At 33.6% G+C, this 27,248-nt stretch overlaps 1 protein-coding gene across 1 annotated transcript in view; it reads left to right on the top strand.

Annotated features, from left to right (window-relative positions):
• The window catches only part of LOC105342845 (uncharacterized), a 53,980-nt gene extending 30,741 nt beyond the window's left edge, over positions 1–23,239 (top strand). The window contains exons 36-74 of the mRNA XM_066070871.1: positions 263–504; positions 655–785; positions 892–1,045; positions 1,589–1,810; positions 2,003–2,096; positions 2,440–2,557; positions 2,831–2,979; positions 3,072–3,205; positions 3,327–3,599; positions 4,064–4,354; positions 4,515–4,666; positions 4,891–5,032; positions 5,134–5,237; positions 5,438–5,641; positions 5,765–5,939; positions 7,145–7,434; positions 7,628–7,777; positions 8,156–8,372; positions 8,619–8,782; positions 8,945–9,253; positions 9,367–9,550; positions 9,850–10,061; positions 11,517–11,703; positions 11,795–11,965; positions 12,623–13,021; positions 13,154–13,304; positions 13,428–13,567; positions 14,392–14,489; positions 14,605–14,788; positions 15,004–15,112; positions 15,270–15,477; positions 16,008–16,208; positions 16,527–16,752; positions 16,922–17,225; positions 17,362–17,379; positions 19,078–19,127; positions 19,583–19,620; positions 19,721–20,011; positions 22,185–23,239. Coding sequence (XP_065926943.1) covers positions 263–504; positions 655–785; positions 892–1,045; positions 1,589–1,810; positions 2,003–2,096; positions 2,440–2,557; positions 2,831–2,979; positions 3,072–3,205; positions 3,327–3,599; positions 4,064–4,354; positions 4,515–4,666; positions 4,891–5,032; positions 5,134–5,237; positions 5,438–5,641; positions 5,765–5,939; positions 7,145–7,434; positions 7,628–7,777; positions 8,156–8,372; positions 8,619–8,782; positions 8,945–9,253; positions 9,367–9,550; positions 9,850–10,061; positions 11,517–11,703; positions 11,795–11,965; positions 12,623–13,021; positions 13,154–13,304; positions 13,428–13,567; positions 14,392–14,489; positions 14,605–14,788; positions 15,004–15,112; positions 15,270–15,477; positions 16,008–16,208; positions 16,527–16,752; positions 16,922–17,225; positions 17,362–17,379; positions 19,078–19,127; positions 19,583–19,620; positions 19,721–20,011; positions 22,185–22,652 — 7,354 coding nt within the window. The 3' untranslated portion in view covers positions 22,653–23,239. The remainder of the gene's footprint in view (positions 1–262; positions 505–654; positions 786–891; positions 1,046–1,588; positions 1,811–2,002; positions 2,097–2,439; positions 2,558–2,830; positions 2,980–3,071; positions 3,206–3,326; positions 3,600–4,063; positions 4,355–4,514; positions 4,667–4,890; positions 5,033–5,133; positions 5,238–5,437; positions 5,642–5,764; positions 5,940–7,144; positions 7,435–7,627; positions 7,778–8,155; positions 8,373–8,618; positions 8,783–8,944; positions 9,254–9,366; positions 9,551–9,849; positions 10,062–11,516; positions 11,704–11,794; positions 11,966–12,622; positions 13,022–13,153; positions 13,305–13,427; positions 13,568–14,391; positions 14,490–14,604; positions 14,789–15,003; positions 15,113–15,269; positions 15,478–16,007; positions 16,209–16,526; positions 16,753–16,921; positions 17,226–17,361; positions 17,380–19,077; positions 19,128–19,582; positions 19,621–19,720; positions 20,012–22,184) is intronic.
• The last annotated feature ends 4,009 nt before the right edge of the window (positions 23,240–27,248 follow it).

The following is a 27,248-nucleotide window of genomic DNA, read 5'->3' as shown; positions in this document are numbered from 1 at the left end:
TAGAGTGCCTGGTGGATAAAGGATGTGCAATGATCTTTACTATAATCTCCAAGTCAGAGATGAAGGCCAAATCCTTATATATAATGCTTTTTGTCCTTATGCTCTTTTTAAAGTTAACACTTTAAGATGTCACCATCACAACAATGTCTTGTTCAACCAAACATTGATGAATCGACTTAAAGAATGCAACAAAATAATGTTAGCCGAGAGTTTCTTATTCAATTGGTTCACTGCATAGTAGATACCTAAATTTTGATTTCAGATTGGGAGACAAATCAGCTACCGAGGTGGATGTGTCTGAGGGGGTGTTGATTTATGAACAAACAGTGGATGCATTATCAGCTATGTGGCATTACAATGACACTGAGTCGCAGATTGTCAGGGCTTGGTACTCTGTAGGTACCTATCCATACGGCCAGGACATTGCCAGCAGAAAAAAAGTCACCATAACATCAACACTGTCCAGTTTCCTTGCCAATAATGAAGTCACACCTGATATTACAGGTAAGATTTGACACTTTATTATGTTTTTTAAAACCCCAAATACTTATAATCATGGTACTTGAAATGGCAACTGAATGAAAAGAACTTTAATCCAAAATTGTTTAAAGCTTTTGTGTTAAAACTGGTAATGGAATATTAAAATTTTGACAGGTAAACCTAATATCATCAGTGTGTGGGCAGAGAACTCTGTAGGACTGGTCAGCAAATCAAGAACAGGAACTGTGGTCATTGACAAGACAGCTCCAACGGCAGGCACTGTCAGTTGTCCAGCATTCATACAGGCATGTAGACATGACTTCACACATCTAACATCATTTTGTCAAAACGGAAAATACAGGTTCCTGAAATAATTAATTCATTGATTTTATTTGATGCTGTTTGTTGTAGGCCTCTGTTCCTGTTGTTTGTACATGGACAGGATTTTTAGACACACAGTCACCAATCAAAGAGTACAGAATAATGATGGGCAATTCTAAGGGAGACAACTCCCTGTTCTCTGGTGGTCTTGTGCCCGGCTTCATGCAAACCTTCACAATTCAAGGTAGTATTTCTGTGTTATTTTTCTGAATAAGCTTAACAATCTGTTTCCTGTTGTTTACCTGAGCTGAGCAGAAATATAAACAGAATATTCATGTCATGCTTTTAATCATCTTTTCTTAACAATATTTTGTTTTACTAGTAAAATATCAAACACTAATGATGTGTAAAAAATTTGATAAGGTTTAACCTGTTAATTGGTCGGAACAAGTCTGAAAATCTGCAATCCCTGGAATATAGATAGAAAATATTTTTTTAGAATCTCCGCCTACAAATTGGAAAAACATAACGAGCTTGATGTTTATCATAATAAAATCATAAAATAAGTCTTTTAAACAAGATCTACTTTTAGACTACCAAATTGTCCAGATATTTTGTATTTATACCATAAAGCTAATTTGATCAGAGATATTTCTATTGTTGCTCAGGCGAGCAATGTGGCCCCTGGACCTCTTGTTGGTAAAATATCTATCTATTGGAGAATCATCAGGCATTTCATGAAGTTATAAGGATAACCACATTTACTTTAATTAAAAAATTTAAATAGGAATTGGACATAAAATGGAGCATGGGGCCAAGTACTATGTGACAGTAACAGCAGTGAATTCTGTAGACATGACTGAGAATGCTTTCTCTGATGCCATCGGGGTGGATCTTACCCCACCACAGAAAGGAATGGTGGTGGATCTCAGCTCAGTTTACAGAATTGATGTAACAAGCAGTGACAACACTGTGGCTATGAATGCCAAGATCTGTCTCACAGAAGATGGTGAGAATTTATCTAACATAAATAATTTCAGAATTGCTTTAACTTAAAAATCTTCAAGCATTTGTCACCGTTTTATAATTAATATGTACATGTATTTAATTGGACAATTTCCAAAGAATGTATTTTAAAATGGTAACACTTCAAAAATTTGAGTATTTGTCAATGTGGTATATACATTGCATATTTCCACAGAATGCAAGACCCTTGATGCAGTGTGTACAGAGTCCTTGACCTCTCTTTCCTTGACTTGGATTCCCTTCAAAGACCCAGAATCAGATATTACTGAGTAGGAATTTAAAATTTTTGTTTTCTAAAAATGTCCTTACACAGGGAAAAATCCTTCCATATTTTATTTTCGCTTCTTTCGCACTTTTTGTCAGCAGGTAAATTTAAGACTGGGTGATTTCCGACGTCTTAAATTATCTCTCTTTAAACACAACTTTGTCTGGGCGAATTGGAGACGGGACAAAACCATTTACAAGTGATGAACGGCGAAAATAACACTGTATACAGTCATGTATATTATGTGTTAGGCTTTATGATGTTGTCATAATCATACAATAGATAAACTCTTGCATATGAAAGCAAATAAATGCATATTGTAGAACAGACCTTATGAATTCACACAGGTATCAGGTAGCTGTAGGAACAACACCAGGAGGGGGACAGGTCAAAGCCTTCTACAAAATCCCTGCAGACAGTAAACATCACACGGTCACTGGACTCAACCTGGATGGCTACAGACAGGTAGAGTATTGTTTATGTATATTTATGTGATGTGTTGATTTATAATGAATGATTTTTCAGAAATCTAAATTCTAATTAAAATCCATAAAATTGCAGTATGTCATACATCCCAGACAATTTTGAGATACTGCTTTTAAGTGAAAGTTTTCTACAGGAATAACATCATGTTATTCAAGGACAAGGAAGATTTATAAAAGACTCAAAAATATAATGGTTATAACGAAAGTTTAAAATGGTGTTGTGGTTCACAAATTATTTTGAATGTATTTGCAGTTGTTTGTCTCAGTAAAGGGGATCAATGGAGCAGGATTAAGTAGTGTCTCCACTTCTGGTGGCGTTTACATATCGTACCTGAGTCAAAGGAAACCACCCCTGTCTCCTATTGGTGTCTTTGACATGACTGATGGAGAAGATGTTGACGTGTGAGTACATTCTCTGAATTGTATAATATGAAGATAAAGTAAAGGAAATGAATTACTATGTAAAAATTAATTGTGCTACTTTTTTCTTGCAGAGATTTCCAGACAGATATAAACACCATGCAGGCTGGGTGGGACATGTCAGGTGACCCCTGTCCAGCGGTTAAGTATGAGTGGGCTATCAGGAGAATTGATGGACTGGAGGTCTCCAGTTTTCTGGATATGGGAGGTATGGATGAATCAATACATGTATTATTATATCCGCATGGTATAAGTCAGATACAATAACAGTACTGTTAAAGATTGAAAAAAGAATAAACAATATCATATTTTTACAAATTCTATTAAAGTGAAAACAAGAGGACTGAATGATGGGTTAGTCATGAAGAATTTAGAAACCTACATAAACTTGGTAAGAGTGACAAATGCCATAGGATATGAATATACCATGAGATCCAATGGTGTGACAGTACAGGAGACACCTATTCTGCCAGGCAAGGTGTTTGATGGAGACATCAATGGTTATGATCTGAATTATCAACCTACTAAATCTACAGTATCAGCCAACTGGAACGGGTTTGGGCTGCCAGCAGATGCAATATCTCAAATTAATATCAAAAGTGGTACGAATTTTTGAAACAGATATATCAAAAATGTCATGAGTACTTGTATTAATAAGACGAGTGTATATTATGATTCCACGCGGAGATCACAATTCATGTAATTGCAAGACAGACTTTGATCCTCGTGTTAATTTAATATTAGATATTACTAACACATTTCCTTAGTAATTGAATAAAATTGCGCCCTTTCCTGATTAAAAATATGCCAAAGTAGAAATTCTTGTAGTTTAAAGTCCAACGTAACTTACTGACAATGAAATGATTGACATATTTTCATATTAACACAAAATTAACAATGTTAAACCTAATTCGGATATTATCGATAGATAGATAGATAGATAGATAGATAGATAGATAGATAGATAGATAGATATTTTGTTTGAATACTTGTATTCCATAGACAGCAGTTATTCATTTGCTTCTATTCATTTCATTAAAAACCTGTTTATCTCATTTGCTTACAGGTAATCCAGGAATACAGATAGATAAAAACAAACTTGAGGAACAGGATGGCAGTCAGCAAGTGGCATATTATCTGGTGGCACTGGGAACTGACCGCCGATTCAACCACACCAGAGATGATGTGGTACCATATACTAATGTGGGAACAAACACTTCAGTGACCTTTTATGACCTTGACCTGACTGCAGGCATTGCTGTTTATTATTTCTCAGTGTATGCCATTAGTAAATCATTCTCCAGAACCCTAGTGACATCCAATGGTTTCTATGTAGGATATGATGGAGGAGTTACTGGTAAATACTATCAAATTCAAATTTCCATTATCATAGCTCAATCTTAAGAAAAAAAATTATATGTAGATTCGTGATTTTTTTCATGTTAGACAGTTACATGCACATATTACATTTAAATGAATTACAAACATAAAGGATTATTATTATACTGTTTTTCTAGTCGGATCAATATTGATGCCTGGTCCATGTGTGTCTCAGTCATCAGAGCTAGAAGTACAATACGAGAAATTCACCTCTAAACTTGGCATTTTGATGCACTATATAGCAATTTCAAATCACACTGAAGCCAACTTCACGAACTGTAAACAATATGTGAGTGTTTAATCATAGAGGTTTTATTTAATTAAAGACTTAACTGAACACTAGACCTACATGCTTGGTACTAAGATTTATGTTGACATAAATATGTTCTTTTCTTATCAAATGACCTTATTGTGATCAAAGTTTTATTTGGAAACTTTTCACTGACATCGTTAATGAAATATTTTGATGAACTTGAATAGAACAAACAGCTTATCGAGTTAATATCTTTTTAGATTGATGGTGGTAATTTACCAGAACAAGAGAGGAAATCATTGTTCTCTGTCCTTGATGTCACAAACATGGGACATGACACTTACACCAACATATCAGGCCTCCAAATGGAACAGGGAAAAACTTACTATGTTTGGGTCATGGGTTTGTATATTATCCCATGTTAAAGTTCATAAGATTATACGTATGATATCTTCTTAAAGCATTTTGAAAAGTGATTAATTTTTTATGAAATATGATTACAGGCACTGACAAGTCAGGAGCATGTGAAATGACTTTCTCAAAGTTTTTGGTGGACGTTACCCCTCCTGAGGTGGGACGACTAAGAATAGGGCCTTGGTATGATATGGTAGGTTATTGAATTGCTTTATGTCATAAGGTTCTTAGTGAACATCAGAGTTTGAATGAATCAGTATTTCATTGTTCAGTAGTAAGTGTTAATTTGAATACGGCCTGTTATAATCGGATACTTCCAGAACAATAGAATAACTTGTTCTTTAACAAAAGAGTTCGCTTATGATTTTTGTTTTATTTTGGTACGTTCTTCATAAGATGGCTTATACCACTGACAACAGTAGCATAAATGTAACCTGGGAGGGATTTGAAGACTTTCAGTCTGGAATTTCTACGTTTGAGGTATCCCTATGGAAGAATAAAACATGCCAGAAAAACAGTGAGATAGTCCTAGTCACTGACTGGATAACACTTAGTAGAAACTACTCCTTCTACCAGTTGGTGGACCAACAACTTGAGGTAAAAAATCAGAATATCTTTGATTGAATTATTTAACTTTACAGATACTGTAAAACTATGTAAATAAAATCTAATCATATATGCTAGTCAGCAATGTTGAAGAAGATGAGGTTTTTTTTTCAGAAAAATGTTCCCTACTTTGTGAAGCTGCGAGTGATTAACTGCGCTGGTCTGTCTGTGGTGATAGAGTCTCCTCCAGTATTTGTTGACTTTACTCTTCCAAGTCCTGGGGTAGTCAAGAATGGAATAAATTTCCAGAGTGACCGACTGTGGTTCTATGATCCAACCTTTTGCCAAGGCAAAATTAATATTTTAATAATATACTCCCTTGCTTATAACCTCGATACCAATTTATTGATATTGACTTTCGCAAGTTATGTAAATACAGGTAACTCTCGATGGCTCGAACTTCGATCCCTCGAAGTTCTTGATTGCTCGAAGTGAGTCTAGGGTCCCGATTTTTTCCCCTATATAACTAAGCAAATTTACTCTTCATTTCTCGAACTCTTGATCTCTCGAAACCCTTGATCCCTCGAAGTCAAACTGAAGTCCCGTTATTCATAATCTATAGTTTTTTACCCTCGATACCTCGAAGTCGCCCTGTATCTCCAAGCGCTATACCTAATTAACACCTACTTGGTCATTTAAATTGCTCCAGGCGTTAGACGCGGGACCCGTGTCACGGGTTGTTTATTTAGGCGACACTTGTCCTGCAAGGTGAGAATTGTTTGATGATTGCCCATACCGATACCTAATCTATAATCAACACCAACCGTTTTACGATAATTTGGAGACGCAATGAAAATGAGAAAATAATTGAGACGAAACGATGATATTGAGCCATGGTCAAATTTTAGAATTATAAAACTTTAAAAATTATGTTTAGCAGCATCATTTTCATTATAATGATTATTCCTGAACAAGTTCTTACAGCTGGTGAAGGACCCGTACAGTGGGAACAATGGGTGGTACTCAGATATCACATTTATGACATTTCGATCGTCTCGCAGTACAGTAGTACTGAGCAATCTGGTATTAATATGATGCATAAAATAAATAATTATTATGAATTTATTTAATACTTGTTTTATTCAGTTTTAAAGAAAAACATCAATTTCTGTATATTTTACTGAAAAGAAAACGTTGTTTAAGCACGTGCGTAAGGTTAGCACTAAATAAATGGCTGAATCATAACATCCGGTAAGACTAATTTTAAAACCCGTCGGTCAACCTGGAAAATTCCGAACTCTTGAAAACTCGAACTCTTGAAACCTCGAAGTTTTTCCTCGGTCCCATGGACTTCGAGCTATCGAGAGTTACCTGTAGTTAAATATAAGTAACGGTTTTTACATGTAGTATATGACTGATGTACGATAGATAATTTTTCTTGAAAAAGGAAAAATGTTTCTGAGACTTGATGATAATGACCTTAGCCGAAATAGGATTATGAATATGAACATAACTAAGGAATATTGATTATTTTGTTTAATATTGGCTATACAGGAACTTTCCTACATTTTGCCAATCCCTATTTCCTGCAACACACCTGTCCTGATCAGGAAATATCAATGAGGGACAACACTGAATGGAGACATCTGAATAAGCTTGGGATGCTGGATCCTGATGGAGAAGCCTGGAGGATAAAGTATGAGGACAAGTATGTCATTCCAGCCCCTGTCGAGGACATTGTAGACATTAAACTTGTCCTCACCAAAGATTCTACCAACAGAGACATCATGGGAGCTGGTGCTATCTACAGAAGAGCAGAACTCTACAATGGTGGCACCTACAAGGTTTTACTACTGATATTAAGTGATATTGAATATCAGTAATATTGTATATACATATTGGTAAAAATCCAAGAATTCTAACTTTATTTTATACTGAAAATTGTCTTTATGGTATTGTTGAGTAAAATTGTTCCATCAAAAAAATATATACTAATATAATGTCTAACTAAATAAAATGAATTAATTACAATATCAGATAAGATTACAAGCTGCTGGTCGGGATGGGGAGGCGGTAACAGAGATATTGTTTTGGGATGGTCCAGAGGAGGGCATTGCCACATACAAGTATCAGCCAGAGGCAGAGTTTGTCAACTGCGACTGCTGTTTTGTAGATCCGTTACCTCAAGTACGTGTATAATTTCAATGTTACTCATCAAATGTCGACCTCTGCCTTCCCATAAGTAAAGTTTGTAAATAGAAAAAAAGAAAAATTATATCAAGAGGCTATTAACTGGAATAACAAATTACAGAGTCGCTATTTATAAAAATCACAATAAAAATAGGAAAGGACATGATGAAGAGTGATCTGAGTTTAACAGTACACATGTTCTTTTACCTAGCTGTTTTCTTAAATGATTGTTTGAATGAAAATGACAGTTACGACTCTAAATAGCATACTAAAACAGAAGTATTACGTGTATATATTTGGATATATTTGCAATGTGTCTGTTATTAAACAGCAACACGATATGTTCAATTATTATATTCACTGGATTATATCTAGTGGTGCTCCGGCTGCAACTGTACAAGCTACTTGATGAACCAAGGTTTTTATCTGAATGAGACATTCACCACCACCCCTGCCCCTACCACCACCACACCAGAAAATGTGACCTTCTCTCCGTATGACGTGGTTGACAAACAAGGGTCAAGTGTCATTTACAAGCCTGGTGTTACAACTAGTACAGCAGAAGACTCTTGTGGAGTGCAGATATATTCAGGTGGTTTATTTTTTCTTAAATGTCTTTATTAAAGTGCATGGTCTGTAATTATTATCACCAAAAAGCATATCTAAATACTCTAAAATATTTAATCTTCCAAAATTATTTTATTTGGTAAAAATAATTCTAATTGTTTGGGTTTTTTGTAAACTTGACAAGTGTATGCATTTTAAGCCTTGATGAATAAAGATTATGCCTTCGAATTTTGAAATTCAATTGACCGTTTTAATATCTATTGTTTGACAGCAAACTTGAAAACCAACACAAGTGCATTCATTGTGTCCTGGTGCAGATATTTCAATGACACAAGCAGAATGAGAAACTTGGTTACTGAGATTGACGTTGATCCAAGCGATGGTTTTCATAATTATAAAGTGGAATTTGCTGTCAAAAATGAGGAGGCTACTTCTGTAAGCATGCTATCGTAGCACCTTATCCGACTGTTGAAAATTTAATTTTCAAGAAAAAAATATATAGTATATTTGACGAAATGTTCTACTTAAAATCATGTGATTCCGTTTATGAATCTATAGTGGGAGCTTTGTGCATCTTCTGAGGATTTTCTTTTGTAGACTGTAATTTGCATGATGGTGTACATGGATGACGACTTCCTGAATGAGATCTGTGATGTCCCTCATCTGTCAACTGAAGCTTTACTGTTCCTTCATGTGTTCAAACGCCTGAACCAGTTACCAGAACACTCGGACAAGTTCAGTGTTTGGTCAGCTAGAGCCTCAGTTTCTTCTCTCGTAATGCCACCCCCTGTAGGAACTCTGTGTAGATCTGGTCAGCAGTTTGTCAGTTTCACCAACCCCATCATGAAGTATGAAGCAGGTGTGGGCACAACATCAATGACTGATGATGCTGCAGCGTTTAGAGAGGTGCTTCATTAAGATGCTTTATAATATTTATCGATCTCTCATACATTTCTTTTTTTTTTCGTCTTTTGTTGCAGAGAAAATTCTCAATCATTTTGGTTTTGGGGTTTTTACAGATAGAACATCCATGTATTCCATGTATAGACGAATGTTCTAGATATGCTTGCGATGAATCCTGTGAAATTGCAGAAACTGTACTGAAAACCTTCACCCTCTCAAATCTTACCTTACCATCGAAGAAAATAATAGTGAATGACACTGGTCATGAAATACAACAAATCGTTACTTACTATTTCACAGGTGCTTTATATACAATTGAGCCATCCTTATCATAATTTTAAATGATCACAATTATAATGGATGATATATTTAGAATAAATATGGCGGAAATACATTTATCGTTTACTAAGTATATATTTTGGTACTAGTAAATTAAGCTATATGTAGTAATGTTATTTCAATGTTATAAATCTAATGATTGTTTTAATGGATAGCATGAAAATATAAATATAAAATCACACGGATCTACAAATAACACATAAAGGTAGAAATTCTAAACTTTTGTATCACTCAATGTAGCCCTCCAATTTCATTTGCAGTGAGAGGTGTGACAGGATCGGGAGACACAGCTGTAGCTTCCTCCAATGGATTTTATATCGACGATTCACCTCCTGTGTTTGACCAAGAAGTCATGAGTGCCATCTTTTACTACGATGTAGGACAAGGAGAATATACTCCTGTCAAATTTCAGAAATCCAATGACACGATAAAATGTATCTGGAAATGTGATGACAAAGAAAGTGATATTATGGTACGGATAAACTCTAGCAATTAGTTGAAGAAAGAATTTGATATACCGTACATGTACAATATGCAAATCTAATCCGAGATTTGGCACTTCTAATTTGAAGCACGTAAATATTTTAAAATTTTAAATGTTCCATATCAGTTGTCTATGTAAAACGAGTAGTTATCTAATTAAAATGTTTTATTAACTTTTGATCATTATACATTTTCAAAACCTATGACAAAGTATGCCTCTTAAGTTTGAGCAAATTCGTCTCCCTGAATGGTGTTGCCTATCATTTCAAAGAAGTGAAAACGTTTTTTGCATATATAACTACCTAATTTGCCAATCAAAAACTGTGTTACATTTTTGAATAATCTAAATATAAGAATGTACATGTAGAGCACCCTCAACGTTATTTTTTGAAAGATAAACGATAGGATAGAATTCACGCACGATATGAAAGAATAAACGCACGATAGAACAGCAAACACGCACGATATAATAGGATACACGCACGATAGGACATGATTGATACACGATAAAAAAGAATAAACGATGTTCATGATAAACGTATTAATGCTCTAAACGATCTTCATTATTAGCCTTGTAATGGCAAAATTTTATTTTGAAAAAAAAAACCACGTACGAAACAGGATATCGGCAAAATTTCTTTTTACTTATACTTTTACATATACCGTACAGTCCAGCCGATCGCCGCAAACATCTCATCCTGACATTAAATCTTAAATCACACGGAAAATAGTGTGTTCAGTTAAAACATTAACTCTTGCTTTAAATTAATAATTATGCATTACAAATATTTTTTTTATGTTTTTGTAAAAACTATGCTTAAAATGACGAATTATATTATATACAAGCTAATGTTTTCGCAGTTTTACCCTCCGCCTACGATGTTTGATATACACGTAAATATGTTACCTTGTTTCTAAGAATACCGATTATTCACATAAATGTTTCATTTTCATTACTTACTAATATTATTCATATGGGGGTATTTTCTGTTTTGGATATTGGTCTAATGAATCTGGATACTAGTATGATAGAATGCAAGATAAAATTGTATGAGGAATTGTCGACGCATTGAATGATTTGTAACTTCAAAGTAAAATTACTTGGTTACAAAGAGGAACGCTACGATTAACACAATAGGATAAACGAAAAATAAACTGTTATATTAAACGATAAACCTGATAGGATTAATGCTCAATGGCACAGTAAACATGCACTATACGACAGAATTGTTTCGCGGTAGGAAAAGATAGAGATGTAAAAATAACGTTGTGGGTACTGTAAAGATGATGAAAAATATGTACTACATAATGTACATGTATGTACTCATGAGTGGATGAGGATAGACACACTGATTTCTTAATTAACAAGCGAATGTGAGACTCTTATACTTTGTGCATTTAGAAAATGAATTCTGATTATGATTGATACTGGGGGGTTTTTCAGGAAAACTTCTGGGCTATTGGTACTTCACCTGGAGCAACAGATATTCAAAATTACACTTCTACGGGTCAGAGTATCATAGGAATCAACAAAAGGCTGGGTGGAGTTTTAGAACATAACAAAACATACTATGCCAGCTTCATTTGTTCTAATGGTGCAGGACTAAATACAACATACATAGACACTGGAGGTATGTTATAAATGTCAATTGGCACGAAATTTTCCATTAATACAGGCTTAGAAAGTCTAATGAATAAAGTTGATACTTGTTTTGTACACAGGAGTGATTGTGAAGCTGATTCCACCAGATGTCGACTCTGTGAACAACACAATACCTGGCACATCTCATTTCTTAGAGGAAGTGTATCCTAAAGACTCTCTTCAACAACAGGATCCTAACTCAGTTGGCTTTACTTTCACCAAATCTGAAGACCCCTCTGTCAACAGATACGGTGTGTGAAATCAAGAGTAGAAGAAGAATAATGCCAGAATTTTTAGCAATACTGAATTTTGCGATTATATTTTCTTACTCATAATTACAAATTACGATTTATGTTTTTGAACAAATGACCAACAAGAAAAGTTTTAAAATATAGTTGGATACTTTTTAACAAACAGGAAATGACCAACAAGAAAAGTTTAAAATATAGTTGGTTACTGTGGTTTCATCAATATTCGTTGAATACCAATTTTCGTGGATTTCGTTGTTTAGTTGATCCACGAAATTAAATGTTCATCGAAATGCAATTTCTATTAACATTTTGTATTAATAGGGTCATTGGCCACGAATTTACCTATCCTTGAAACTCTGATTTTTACTTCATCCACGAAAATTGATACCCTTATATATTATTGAAACCACCGTACTTTTTAACAAAAAGGAAAAAAAAGAATTATTTCAGTTGTGTGAATGTTAATTGTATTTTATTGAATAACAAATGACCAACATTTGATGAGGCAATATTTAAACCATTTTAGGTAATCAAATTTTTATACAAGAATGTAGATACTTATTCTGAGTTTACTATGTGTCAATTTTTAAAAAATCTATAAAATGTTTCATTTTATGTACTGAATTTATCTAACTATATTAATTGAACGGATTATAGATCTCTGTGTTGGATCAGAAGAGGAAACAGATGACATTATACCTTGTACCTGGGTTGGTTACAATATGTCTGGCTCTGCTGAAATCAAAGATGGAGCTCTCTGGATAAACGGAGTAGAGGTCAGAAAACTATCAGACTTGAAACCCTATCAGGATTACACAAACACCAATAGCTCTGCTTCCAATAGTTTTACCATGCCGGTGGGCCAGCAGATGTTTGTGACCATGCGGCTGTGTAACGAAGCAATGCTGTGTACTAACAAAAGTCTAGGGGTGGTGGTCATCACCAACAGTGATTCTGTGGTGGCTACCTCAACCAATGGAAGCGCCATTGAAGAGAAGCTCTCAATTACGAGTAGGAAAAGAGCAGCAGCAGAGCTTGATATCCAGACACCAAGTGGTAATTGTGTTAAGAATAAAATATCATCAAATATATAAACCGAAATCTATAGAAGACATATCATTATGCATGTAGATGTACAGATTTAAATTGAACAGTTTATCTAACTATTTATACTCCGTCTATCGCCAGGTCTAGCAGATGGCCAAGCTATTGTTGTTACTAAATTGAGTGAGTCTGATCTGACCAAAGACTTTCGCTCAGACGCCTCCATAGATTATGTTCCTTATATCAAGAATCCAGAAACATCTAAAGACATGGTGGACAGACTTTTATACAAAAGGTCAATCAAATACTATATATAATATATAATCTCATAACTTTTCTCAGGTTCCTCTCATTAAAAGGGTTGTTTTTTAACTTGTTTAGCCTTTGGGATTTACTTTGCATTATTTGAATATTTCAGGCTTTTTGGACAGAATTTTGCCTTTTCTATTGTTCCTCTTGGCAATGTGCCAATGCCAGGTCCTGTAGTCATTACATATCCTGACAGTGTGGGCCACGTTACCACAGGCAACAGAACCATGTTGCTTCATTGGAATCCAGGTTTGTTTATACATATCATTTCTATTTTTGGGGATTTATTCATACAAAAAAGAAACACATAATCACCTCTAAGATATAGTTCTTTGTTAAAAACGAAAATAATGAACAGTGCACACAATTTTGATCTTATTTGCACATGTTTGTCTATTCTAAAGTTTAAAGACTTCTTATAAAACCGTTCAAGACCAAGGAAAATGTAAAACTTTGTAGCAAAACGTGAAAATACATTTTCAATTGCAACTGCATTACAACATTAACAACCTAAGTTAAATCAGTCAGACTAGTATTCTCTTATAAGAAGAGTAATTATTTCTATTTATTTTATTAAACGTACTATGTACATTAACCATAAGTTAGTTACTTAAAACTCTTCATTATGTTTAACTCAATAATTATTTCAAGAACAAGTATGAAGTATAAACAATAAAATGATTCTACAGATTACATAGGTAGTCATTATTGCAGGGAAAATAACCTAACGCGGGTTATGTATTTTTTCTGCAATGCTCCCTACCTTCATACCAACATAAATCACCAAATAAATCATTTTATTGTCTAAATAACATTTTCAAATCTTTTTTAAAACAATTTTGGACTAAAGATATTCAATTTTTTTTTAAATGTTAACTCAATTCAAGATAAAAGTTATCTTTAAACAACGGGTACTGTAGTATTTGTATCCATGCGTCAAAGGCATATAATTTTGCAAGCAGCAGTACTTTTAAACAACAAACCTTCCCCAATAATTCTAATCATTTGACAATCAATCTTCAGAAACCTTATTAAGTTCATTTTGTGTAACACATAATTGTTCGATATTTCAGTGATGCAGTACTGGGAGATCTCAAGCAGAACTTGTAAACATCTCCCTCCAGAAGAACAGGAAGTCTACCACCCAGACAAACAAACCATGTCTGTCAAGGTACAGTACATTCATTAACTGTTTAATAAGTTACAAAATGTGAAAGAAATAGCAAACATTGCATGAGCCAGATAAGATTTCATTAATCAATGAGTAATTGATTTGTATTGTACAGGTGTGCAATACTCACACAGAAGGCAAGATTAATGAAATAAAGACAAGGAGGAGAAGGGCAGTAACTCTGACAGATTATTATGAGAAGGAGACAATGTTCATTCTATCTCTGACAAGTGCCTCTATTTATAATTCTGCACCAGTACTGGACAGTCAAACTCAAGTCAACATAATGGAAGACTCGGGTAACGAGATTATTGTCTACTTTTCTCTATGAAACATCTAGACAAATCACAGTCGTGTCAAATATACACTATTCTAGCATTCTAATATAAATGAAATGCAAATAAATAACAACGGATGTCAGCAGTGAATTTTTTAGGGATTACTAATTTCTCAGCATATTGTTAGGTTACATTGTATATTGAAGACTGAAAGATATTTTGTTTAATTCTTATAGGAACTTTGCACTATCAGCTTTCAGCAGTAGATGAAGAAGGAGACAGCGTTATTTTCTCCCTCTTAAACAAAACACAAAGAGGCGAAGTTTCCGTTTCTAGTGATGGATTGTATGTATTATTTTTTTAGTGGTTAATTTTTTTAGGAAGAAAAATACTCGTTTAAAATTTTTCTTTCTGCTTCAAATTGAATATGGTTAGATTCAATAATTTTTTTTTAGAAGAAGAAAATAATATGCTTTCGTGACTTTTCTCATCTTTTTCTTAGCTTGGTGTATACTCCATGTCTTGACTGCTATGGAGATGAAGAAATCAACATCCTGTTGAAAGAGAACCAGTCCAACACAGATATCCCACCAGCCAGCTCCCAAGTAACCATCAACGTCCACATCCAGCCAATCAACGACCCTCCTGTTGTCTTTCTAACACGAAATGGATTATTTCTTGGGAACGAAGATATCACGGAGGATACTGTTGTATGTACAATGAATTCTTTGCTATGTATTAATTGAAGAAAAACACATAATGAAATATTTCTCAAATCAAATTCGAAAACCGGTTATGGAAAAGGTATACAAGTTACAAGGGACGTCGCTGAAATTCATAGCATTTGCATTGCATTACTGAAAAATTGCTGAGCATTGGCAAAAATATCCATTCTAAACGTCTAATGAAATATGAAAGTAATTACAAAAGCATGTAAATAGATTTTATTGTAAATTATAATGGATTGTCGTAAATAAAATAATTTCATTTTTTTTTTTCAAAAATAAATAACGACCACATACTTTGAAAATCAAGCCATTAGATGCGTAAGCAATGTGTAGCACTCATGATCAGAAATTATTGCACATTCGGCACATTTTCTGCCTAAACGTACATGCACAAATTATATATTTTATTCAGTCTGATTAAAAAACGCCCTATTATTTTATTATTTGTTACAAATGATAAAACGGGGGGCTATTCATAATAAGACTGATATTAAACTGTCTCTTAACTACAGATACTACTTGAGGCTATCAATGATTTCAACTTCAATGCGAATGGGCTCTGGAAAGCAAGGATTGGCGCTTATGATGTTGAAAAGAGTGATATATTAAATATCGTGATGTCAAATCCTTCCAACATCAACTTTACTTTAATTGAGGAAAGCAGACAAGTTCCTCAACTTTTAAAAGACTGCAATAGTTATGATAGAATTTTGGTAAGGAGCAGAATTCAGCTAAAAAACATTTAATCATTTTTAAGAAAACTACTTTATGGTCAACATTTGTTAAATCAATTACAAACACATGCATGTTATATGTTTGATTTTGCAATGATGTGAAATTGAATTTTGAATTAAAAGTTGATTTTAAAGGACTAAAGTGAATTGAAACTGGTCCCTTGTAAGACATTTTAAATTTGTTTATCTATCAGTATGAAACAAATACCTCCGGTATGCATAATGTTTAAAATTATTCCGTTGGAGAGCAATGACTTTTTCTCTAAAGCTGATATTTTGTAAAACATTGATTTTCAGCCCACCATGATGCCATGTTCAGACAACTTCACACAGAATCTTCCCCATCCTGCACCAGAATTGTCCTGGTTGACCTATATTATTGAATTCACACAGCCAAAGAATGTGTTTGGAAATTTTACAGTTAGTTTGTACTTTGAAGACAGTTCCAACCAGACCTCTCTACCGATAAATATTAAGTTTGGCATCATGGAGATGCCATGTCACAACGACGGGAAATGCAAAGGTATAAATAGTTTAAGTCACAATACAAGTGGTAATGCATTGCAATAGCAATTTGCTATCTACATGCTTTCTAAATTATTGAAGAAAAAAACTACTCTGAAGTTAAATGAATTCAATATTTTTTAACAAACGTTGAAAGTTGAATGTGACGAATAGACACAATTTTACAGCGACTGGAATATACCCCTGTGAGGACACACACCGGACCCACAGCTTTAACGCCTACTATAGATGTGTGTGTAGAGGAGGGTACCAGGGTAAATACTGTACAGAGGATGTGAACGAGTGTCTGAGTGACCCCTGTGTTCCTCCATTTGTCTGTTATAATGACTTGGACAGTTACCGCTGTGTTTGTCCCTCAGACAATCCCAACTGTGAGTTTGAGGTGTGGATGATTTTTGTCATTGTGCTGATGGTGATCATAATCCTCGTACTGATAATTATAGCTATCTACAGATACAGGACCCAGAGAGGGTAAGATAATAATTTCTATAACAAACTTGTATTCAAAAGTGTTTTTTACATAATTTAAAAAGGTTGGCAGAATTGTTATTTATCATTCTTATACTTTATGCATTAAAACTAATATTTTTCTTTATTTCATTTTTAGGAAAGTTTATTTTTTGAAGTAAGTATAATGTGTTGCATTTGTAGTTATATTTAGGGTTAGTCTTTATGTGGAATGTCCATACGTGTTTGATTACAATGCACTCAACAAAACTTCTAAGTGTTTGCCCTTAAAAATAATATCATAAACATAAAATCTCGGTTATATTAACAATTCTGAACGATTTGTCCTTTTCAAACGTAAATATAAGTAATAAAAATCAATTTTAAAAGGTTCATCGAGGTATGAACTTGGTTGGTACGTGATCAAATCGTCAGGATTTGATTATGTGACCAACCAAGCTCATATCATGGTGAAATTTTCAAATTGCTGTGTATTAGTCCCCTACCGGTTTTTAACCGGAGGGGACTATAGCTTTCCTCTGCGTCCGTCAGTCCGTCTGTCCGTCCATCCGTCCGTTCGTCCGTCTGTCTGTCCACTTCAGCTTTCCACACTTTTTTCTTTATGCGTTTGAGGAATACTATGAAATTTGCTGAACAGCTTCAAAATGTCAAACTTCAGATCAAGTTTACACTTTTGTAGCGTCTGGTTGACATATTTTCGAGAAAATTAATTTTTTATATTCCTATTTTTTAATGTTTGGGTTCGATATTCTGCATAACAGTGCATTGTTTTCACAATTTCCACAACCCGGTAGAGGACGTGTATTGCTTATGCAATACTCCCAGAATGCTTCTTTCTTAAGTGATTTCACCCCTAAAACGTAACGCTTTACTCTGTGTTCAAAATTGCAATCATGAATTGGGAATTTGTACTTTTACTGTTTTTGCTGATGATTTGTCCAAGAAAATTTAGGGTCTATAAATTGATATAAACGATTCTTAGTGTATGAAAATAAATATTCCGTGCAGAATAATTATCATTTTTTACAAAAATGAAAATAAAATAAGATTGAAGTGATAAATATTGGAATTTTGAATATTTCATTTCATCTAAATTAACTATATATTCGTTAATGTTTAAAATATAGACCTAATAGGTCTGCTACGAAAATTCTGGGAAACTGGAGTCGAAATATGGGTCGATGCATAGACCGTCTTCAGTTCCGACATTTACACGTTTACCAGAATCAAAATATGAGGGCATGCGAAGAGAAGAGGGTGAGGGCTATGCCTGCCCACTTCTAAAAGAGAATAGACTCGATACAAAGGAATGGAAGCATGTAAGGGAATCTCTTGGGTCTCACCGAAGATTGTGCGGTACTCAGAACGTGTCTTCAAATCTCAAGGCAGCGTAAATTACGAGTTAAATGTTAGCCATTTTTGGCATAGCCCAACATAAGAAAACATTAGAGAGCATTATGGGATGTAGATAAAACAATTCTTAATGAATCTGTAGGTTTAGCTCGTTCTTTTTCCCGCGGGCACTGGTTCTTAATAATTCGTAATTCTACCTTTCCCTTATGAAGTTTTAGCTGCATTATGTACAAATGTCTTATATATAAACCAAACCTTATCTAGACTGTATTGATATAAAAACTATAGGCAAAGGATTTGTTCTTAGCGAGAAATGTTCGCGACGACAAGGCTCTTGCTAACCTCGCGAAAATTTCTCGCACGCGAAGTAAAGTTGGTTTACAGTATATATATATATATATATATATATATATATATATATATATATATATATATATATATATATATATATATATATTGCAATTGATGCACAATTCGTTATCTGTTTTGATTTTTTTTGTAGAAAAAGAGCATCAGAAAAGTCCATCTCATCGTTTGTGACTGGCAGCCATGGTATTAAAATTATTTTTTTTGTTATTATTACTTTTTTTTGTCCAATAAAGGATTATGAATTCCATATGATTTCATTCGAACAAAAAATCCATAACAATAACGAAGACTTGTGATCTGTAGAATCCAGAGCCATGATACCATATATTTTAATAAATAGAAAATGTACATGCTATTCAACTTACCTATTTATTATTTGACATTATTAATCTTTATACAATCAGCAATCATTTCTTACTAGGATAGTATGTGGGATTTTTTAATCTAAACGTTTAGAAACTATGTATTTATTTAATTTTTTATTTTTACTTAAAGAGTAACCTTTATCTCATTTTTTTTTTAAATTACTACTGCTACAGTAATGGTATCTGCTGTGCAATTTCTAAAATTTCCATGCATGATATTTTTTAATGAATACCGGTATGTCACAAGGTTTTTTTTTTTCTTTTCTTTTTCAGATAAAAATTCAACATCAAACACAGACAACTTTGAAACTGTAAGTTTCTAGAAACACAAATACATTTCCGTATAAACCAAACATACATTTTTAAAAATATTAACTAACCACATAGGAATTTTGTTTCGTTTTTGGACAGGATGATGGTATTCAAAATTTTTTTACCTATGCTGAGAGGGATGACATATCTCATGAAAAGAATGACATTGATAAATATTCCACATCAGACGAAGATGAATTCTTTGTACATCCTCCACCAAATACCAACTGGGATGAAAACTGGGAGAATGAAAACAACTGTGCCCAAGAAGAGGATGAAAATGTTTCTTCGGTACCTCCTTTGGAAGTAGACACACAGGATTTTTATGAAAAGATTGCCAAGGCTTTAGCCACCCATAAAAAGGATGAATCTTTTATTCATCCCCCTCCCGTAAGTTCTATACGTCTCAATGAATTCATATTGCAGACTTACCGAAAAAAGTTTTGAAACTCCCTTTGTAAACAATGCCCCTTTTGGACTCCCCTTCCCGGATTAAAAAACCGGGTCCATGTGTTAATATAATTTAAAAGCATCTAAATCAGTGCAGAAATAATTGATAATTGTCTCTTACGAATACTTGGCTATACTAACCTTCTTCCAAAAACTTACTAAAAAATCAGTCATTATCGAGGCCAAAGGGAACGTGGCGTCTTGTGGTTGACAAAAAAAGTCATTTTAGTTTGATTAAAAAAATGTAGAAAAGTGATATATTGCTCCTATAATACATCCAGTAAGACGTTCGGTTAATTTTCAAGAACTTTTTAATATATCGAATCGAAATTTATAAGAATTAAAGATATTGCAGAGACCCCTAAAGGCTAATAAAAGATGAATTGCAATTATATTTGTCAAACCTAGTACTTATCGATATAGCTTAAGGTGTTCATTTAACCAATGAATGCTTATTTTGGATGCCATCGGTCCTGTAACACACGTGCAGACAAATTGAGTTTTGCGCGTTAGCGCGGTATGAAAGGATGACTGCACTTAGGACATCCGATATTTGCGAGAAAATAAACTTTTAAAAGAAGATTTTTTTTCTTTTAATTGTTTTCTTTTAAATTGTCAACATCTAAACTGCAACTTTACGTAATTGAGTTAAATGTTGACACCAAGTACGAATTTATTTTCATCAAGATTTCTTCAATCTCCATACAATAATGAGGACGCCTACTTTTATACTGACTTCATACATAGTCAGCGCATGTTTGTCTTTTGTTCTCAATTTAGCAGTAGTTGTATGTTTGCATTATCAAAGTTATGTCAAAAAGAGATTAATAGACAAACATGCGCTCATGGTTTAAATGAGAAAAAAACTGCTTCTTGCTTTCGCTTTCCCTGTTGTAACCAAGGGCTGATGCATGTTGAATATAACAATTATGATTTCTCACCTCAGGTAACTTTTTGAATACAAAATTCTATCACGTGACGTGTAAGGTAGCAGTTATGTGCTAACTAGGACAATGTTTTCGAACACGTTAATTTGCCAAGGTGAAAGGGTGATCACAGAAATTTTATACATGGCATTGTTATTCATGCTAGTCTAATTTTAGTACTATTCTATTCTGATAATGTCAGCTCCACCTTTCATGCATATCAATATCAATCTTACGTTTGATCAAGGGCAGATAAGCAAAAATTCTCCTTTTTTACAAAGTTGTAAGGAGAAAAACAGAGAATGAGCTTATTGTATCACAGTATAAAATCTTAATTGGTGTTGGAAATTGACTAGGTTCTTTAAGACATTTAACACAAGCGATGTTATGTTAAGAAATAAACACAACAGAGGCGACCGAAAAGGGCCCAAAACCCGGCGCTAAGTGCATTTATCCTTTGGCTGCACCCATTGGTGTGTTACAGGACCGACGATATCCAAAAAAGGCATTCAGTGCTTATATTTATATTCATACTGAAGTCTATTTGTGTGAAATTTAGGTGTATTGTCGTGTAAAAGCCATTGTATACGCTCTCAGTTAGGGATATGAAACATACTGTGGTTTCATCAATATTCGTTGATTACCAATTTTCGTGGATTTCGTTGTGAAGTTGATCAACGAAATTTAATGTTCATTGAAGTGCAATTTCTACTTGAATTTTGTATTGATAGGATCATAAACAACGAATTTACGTGTCCTTGAAACTGTAAATATCATTAAATCCACGAAAATTGATACCCACGAATATTAATGAAACCACAGTACATGGAACAGCCATATTAACATGTTATTTAGTTCCCTTCCGCAACTAAAAATATAGTGCCAAAACTATGTAGAGAAAATTCTTTTTTATTATGGAGCAGAAATGATTTGATGATTATTTTTCAAAAGTATATATCAAATTAGTTATGTAAGATTAAACGTTTCATTTAACAATACAAAAATGAATAAACTCAACACGTAAAGACGTTTATATTTGTGTTCATGGCGCATAAATTAGTAAAGTGTATTCATAGAAAATTGAACGTCGCAGATTTCCAATGCAAACATAAAGGGAAATATACACTGAATGTAAATATCTTATAACAAGCAATAGAAATTTGATATGTTTATTTCACTTATTTCAGGCAGCTACCCGTTTTCCTCACTGTATTGAAATGCAGTCGAAACCAATCTACGGACAAACAAGTAAAACATTGGCAGCAAACGTACATAACCAGGAAAAATTTTCCCTAGCAGACAGAAGGGAAAATACTCTGCCAAATAGGGAAGAAAAACTAAAACCAACTGAAACCGAGCCTGGTCCTGCTGAGGTATCTGGTGGGCAAACAAACAGGGGATACGTTGATGAAAATTTCACCACTCCTTTTAACAGCAGCATTGATACACCCACAAAAACGACGACGATGTCTGATGAGAACGAATGCTGCTTGTCTACTGTGGCTTCGAACACAAGCCTGGGGTCTCCATCTCCTACTGATGACCTCGGGAAATGTGACGACGATCCTCCCATTGATTCCCCTCGCTTCACCACCAGACTGGCGTGGAGTCTATCGGAAGAGGAGGAAACTTGCGAAGAACAATCCACATTTTGACCGTTACTCAGTGTGTGTCCATGATTAAAGCTATCTGTTAGTATCGGTATGACTGGACACATTTTGAGATTTCAAATTAAATGGACATTGAATATGTTGTCTTATGTATAATATTAAACGGAATTTTGTCTTTTTCTCAAAAATTGGTTGCATTTATTATAGTGTGTAGTAGACTTTTCATATTTTTAGAAAACTTTTATATATATATATGATTTGTACTGAAAATTTCGCTGATCTTGTTAAGTAATACATGTATTTTAGTTTGTTACACATATTCCTTTGCAACAAATTTATTAAAAATTAGAGCAAAATAAGAGCGTATAGTATGATTCTGTTTAATGTTTATGTTTTATTTGCTGCTATAAACAAAATACAATGCATTTATATATACATATTTTGTTTTTGATATAGAATTACATTAATTATTGTAGTTGCATTAAATACTTTTAAATATTGTCTACATATTTCAAAAAATTTCAGAATTAACACTCTAAAACACAGATGTATGACTTCAAATTTTAGACACTAGCAATGGGTACTACACATGTTTATACTGATTGAGTGTGAATAAAACATGTATCAAAGGGCATAGTTTAAAGGGACTTGGAAACGATTTGAGATCAAAAATTTTATTTTTATTTTTTATGTATAAAATGGTTAACTGGTGCATTTTAAATGAATTACCAAAATATTGGATGTTAAAGCCAAGTTACAAGTTACAAGCAAGATACAAAGGTAAGAATTGGTTGTTATGTAAACAAAGCTCGAGTCTTATAGTTGTTTACAAAATATGTAATGTAAAGAATTACCATTTCTTAGACAAAATGACATGTAAAAAAAACAACTGAAACAACTCATTATCTTCATAAATACTAGTATCAACAAAAAAAAGATACATTTGATTAAAACTTACACCAATACAACACATGTGTAAAAATGACAATATTCGAGCTTTGTTTACAAAGCAAAGAATTATGAACTCTGTATCTTGCTTATAAATTGATATTTGACTTTCAAATTTTGACATAGCATTAAAAACTTCTATATTTATCAGAATAAACATTGAAAATGGAAAAATAAAATTTGAAAATTTTCAGTCAAATCGTGTCCAAGTCCCTTTAAGCCTTGGTCATAAGGCATCAAAAATGTTGTGTACAGTAGCTCCTTAGTAAATTCTATGTACACATGCACATCTTTAAACTTGCATATTTCCATTATTGTTCAGGTCCTGGTTTCCCTGGCGATGGGATTTTTATCTCGTGACTTCCTTGAAAACTCAGATATCGTATAGTTACAGGTTATCTTCAAGGTTTTTTTTTTTTTTTTTTGTGGGGGTGGGGGGGGGGCAAGATATTCATGCACGTACATATACGGTTTGTATATATTCAATTATTTTGGCCAATTTAGCATATTTGAAACGTACGGGAAGTCGCAAATTTCAAGTTGTAATAAAAATTCAATTCATTTTATGCGTCACTTATTCATTCGAAAGTACCGAAGAACTGAGACTTCAATAGTGATTGTGCACATTAATTGAATTAATTATATCACTTTCCAATGTGGTTATATCAAGTATATCATTGAAATCTGTTGCAAAAACATTTTAAAATTGCAATAAAGGTGGAGTCAGTTGGTCCACTTGGTTAACTATAGGCGTCTATGATTTAATCTATATGTATTTCCACTAAAACTGTAATTGTTTGCCAATAAGGAATTATCAACTTAGCGAAAAAAAATGATATGAATATTGTTTAGAATTGCACAATGATTAAATTGAATAGAAAAGAAAAAACTGACCACAACTTAATAATATTTTCAGGGATTTTTGTTTGTCTCTGTAATTGGGTAATTCTTTAAGTCGCAAAATTATTCGAAATGCAATAAAATGTAAACGCTTTTTTGAATATCAAGATATTTAAAATTGAATGTTATTTGTCTTCACCTGTCCTCAAAATTTAGAGTGACAAAATATAGAAAATTGGGGTCAAATATGTGAGTTTTTAAATACAGGGTTTCAAAGGTAAAATTTTGCACTAAATTTGGTTGAAAAAATCACTTTTTTACAAATATTTTTTGCAATATTGAAAACCTATCTTCAAATTCTGATCCCCGAAATGTTTTGAACTAATTTAAAAAATACATGTAATTCTAATGCGCCGTGAACTTAACAGTCATATATTCAGAGAAAGTGTGGAATACGTGTATTTTTGCACCCCATACTTACATCCTTTATCTTATTCGGTGTAACGATCTGTAAGCTATCTTATCTATCTGCGCATACAAATTTTTAATTAAATGTGTTTGTATCTCCCCCCCCCCCCCCCCCCGGTTAATTATATAATTTTACTTGACAAGGACAAGTGTTGTTCTTTTTTTTCGTGCAAACCTTAAGGCTTTACGAGAATTTTTACTAAAAATGGGGGAATGCTTATACAATTTATTTCAACAATGAAATGGCTATTCTTGGTGATTTATGCAGGATAATTTGTCTGCAATTTTTCTTCATATTCCGCACGAATCATCAAAGGACGCATTTTATTGTTTATATTTACACCTTTCTTCTGACGAATTAATAAACTGATTGTAAAAAGTAAGTAAAATTAACCAAATTACTGGTGAATGAACATCAGTACGTTAGTTAAAAGAAGCAGGCAAATTGTTCCCTGTAGATATTTGAGTCTGGCATAATATCATGGTTAATATCGTCCAGTTCGTGATTTTTCCTATGTTGATGTAGGTTTCGACCAGTCTATAAACGTGGCGTGTAGATTTCAGTCCTGTGAGTTTCTTCAGATGTATGAATTGCAATCGATTATCATAACGTCCACCCCTATATCATAATGCCTCCTGTCTATTTTATATAAATCGACTTGGGGATATATGGAGTGTGATGATATTTAATTTGTTTAGATCCTCGAGATCTTTGTTCCATCATCCCCACACTTGGCGGGTGCCCTAGTCAAGGTATTTCCGGAATGTCTCCTCTTCTACATGGGGAGTAGCCCGTGTCCCAGTCTGTATAAAAGAGGAGGCAGAAAGACAGCTTCCAGATGACTACTCTTTTATTAATTTAATATGACATTTTAACAATAAATATCAATATCAATTACAATGAAATTTATCAACATTAATATTTCTTACAAAAATCTCTGAAAATTAAATATTAGTTGAACCCTCTGAATCTATTAACTTTACTGAGAATGCGCGCAAGCGTTATAATTTATCTTACCTGTATAAAAGAGGAGGCAGAAAGACAGCTTCCAGATGACTACTGGAGAGCCGTGTTTCCCGCACCCCCATTTTATACGCACGGACACTGCGCTACAACATTCTCCTCCTAATAAGTAAATGCGATGAAGTGCATACTAATGATCTGACGCACCGTGGTCATTAGAAGCGTTTTATTTAGATTTCTGACCCGGCGTCGACAGACTCATCACCGGACTTAATAACACATTTCTCCATGAACATAAACAAACATACGCTATCTATCTAACGCTTTAATCAATTTCTATAGAATTTCCGTTATGATACGATTTTCGTAAGAAATAGAGGGAATCGTACTCTGAAGTTGTAAATATATGCATGTACCTGTATACATGTCTACCGATCACTTCTTATATAGAACTTCCTTTAAAGTGATGTACACAACATGTTCCATATCAAATACCTGAAAATTAACTAAAAATAAGCGATTTATTTAAAACAACCTCAACTTGCATATAAAAAGGGGCTTAAGCTTCCTCTTTTCATATGCCGGGGGGGGGGGGGGGATGCATTAATCGTTTATTTTCCGTTAATTTTTTGATATTTAAAATGGAGCATGCATGTTTTGTACATTACTATAAAGGACTTTGTATAAAAAGTCAACTTCCCCAGTGGTTAAAAAAAGGGGGCGGGGGTCCTGTCCTGTGATACATGAATGTCAATAATTCGTTGCTTGGAATCAGTTTAAACAATATTTTTTTCAAAATGAAATAGGATCTGACAGCAGGCATGGCCTATTTTTGTCCTCTCCCTACAAACAAGATCAAGATAACATTGTGAAATTAAATTAATGATATAAGTATGGTGCATGGAAGTAATTTTTTTTATAATGTTTCGGAATCGGATGGGCGAAAAGAGATTTCGTCAGAATGTTACAAAACATATTTCTTTCACAGAGAGATTTACCAGGGGTTCCTATTGTATACATCAACTTCGGGTTATGGTGGCATATCTCTGCCCCTTGTGTGCAAGTTATTTTTCTATCAAATATGTCGACATGCAAGATAAATATGTTGACATGCAAGATTATTATGTCAACATGCAACATAATTATGTTGACATGCAAGAAAATTGCAATCAGATAAGAATTATACAAAATCTAAAAAAAATATCTCAAATATTGCCCACCTGTGACATCCAAGATGCTAGATGCTACCTTTTTATGTCGACGTGCAACTTATTTATGTTAACATGCAAGATAAATATGCTGACATGCAACTTATTTATGTCAACATGCAACTTATTTATAATGACATGCAACTTATTTATGTCAACATACAACTTACTTATGTTGACATGCGAGATGAATATGTTGACATGCAACTTAGT

The sequence above is a fragment of the Magallana gigas genome, chromosome 9, assembly GCF_963853765.1.
Source record: "Magallana gigas chromosome 9, xbMagGiga1.1, whole genome shotgun sequence".
In the NCBI taxonomy this organism is placed as follows: Eukaryota; Metazoa; Mollusca; class Bivalvia; order Ostreida; family Ostreidae; genus Magallana; species Magallana gigas.
The sequence above is the reverse complement of the archived record's forward strand: the minus strand, read 5'-3'. Positions and strand labels throughout refer to the sequence as shown.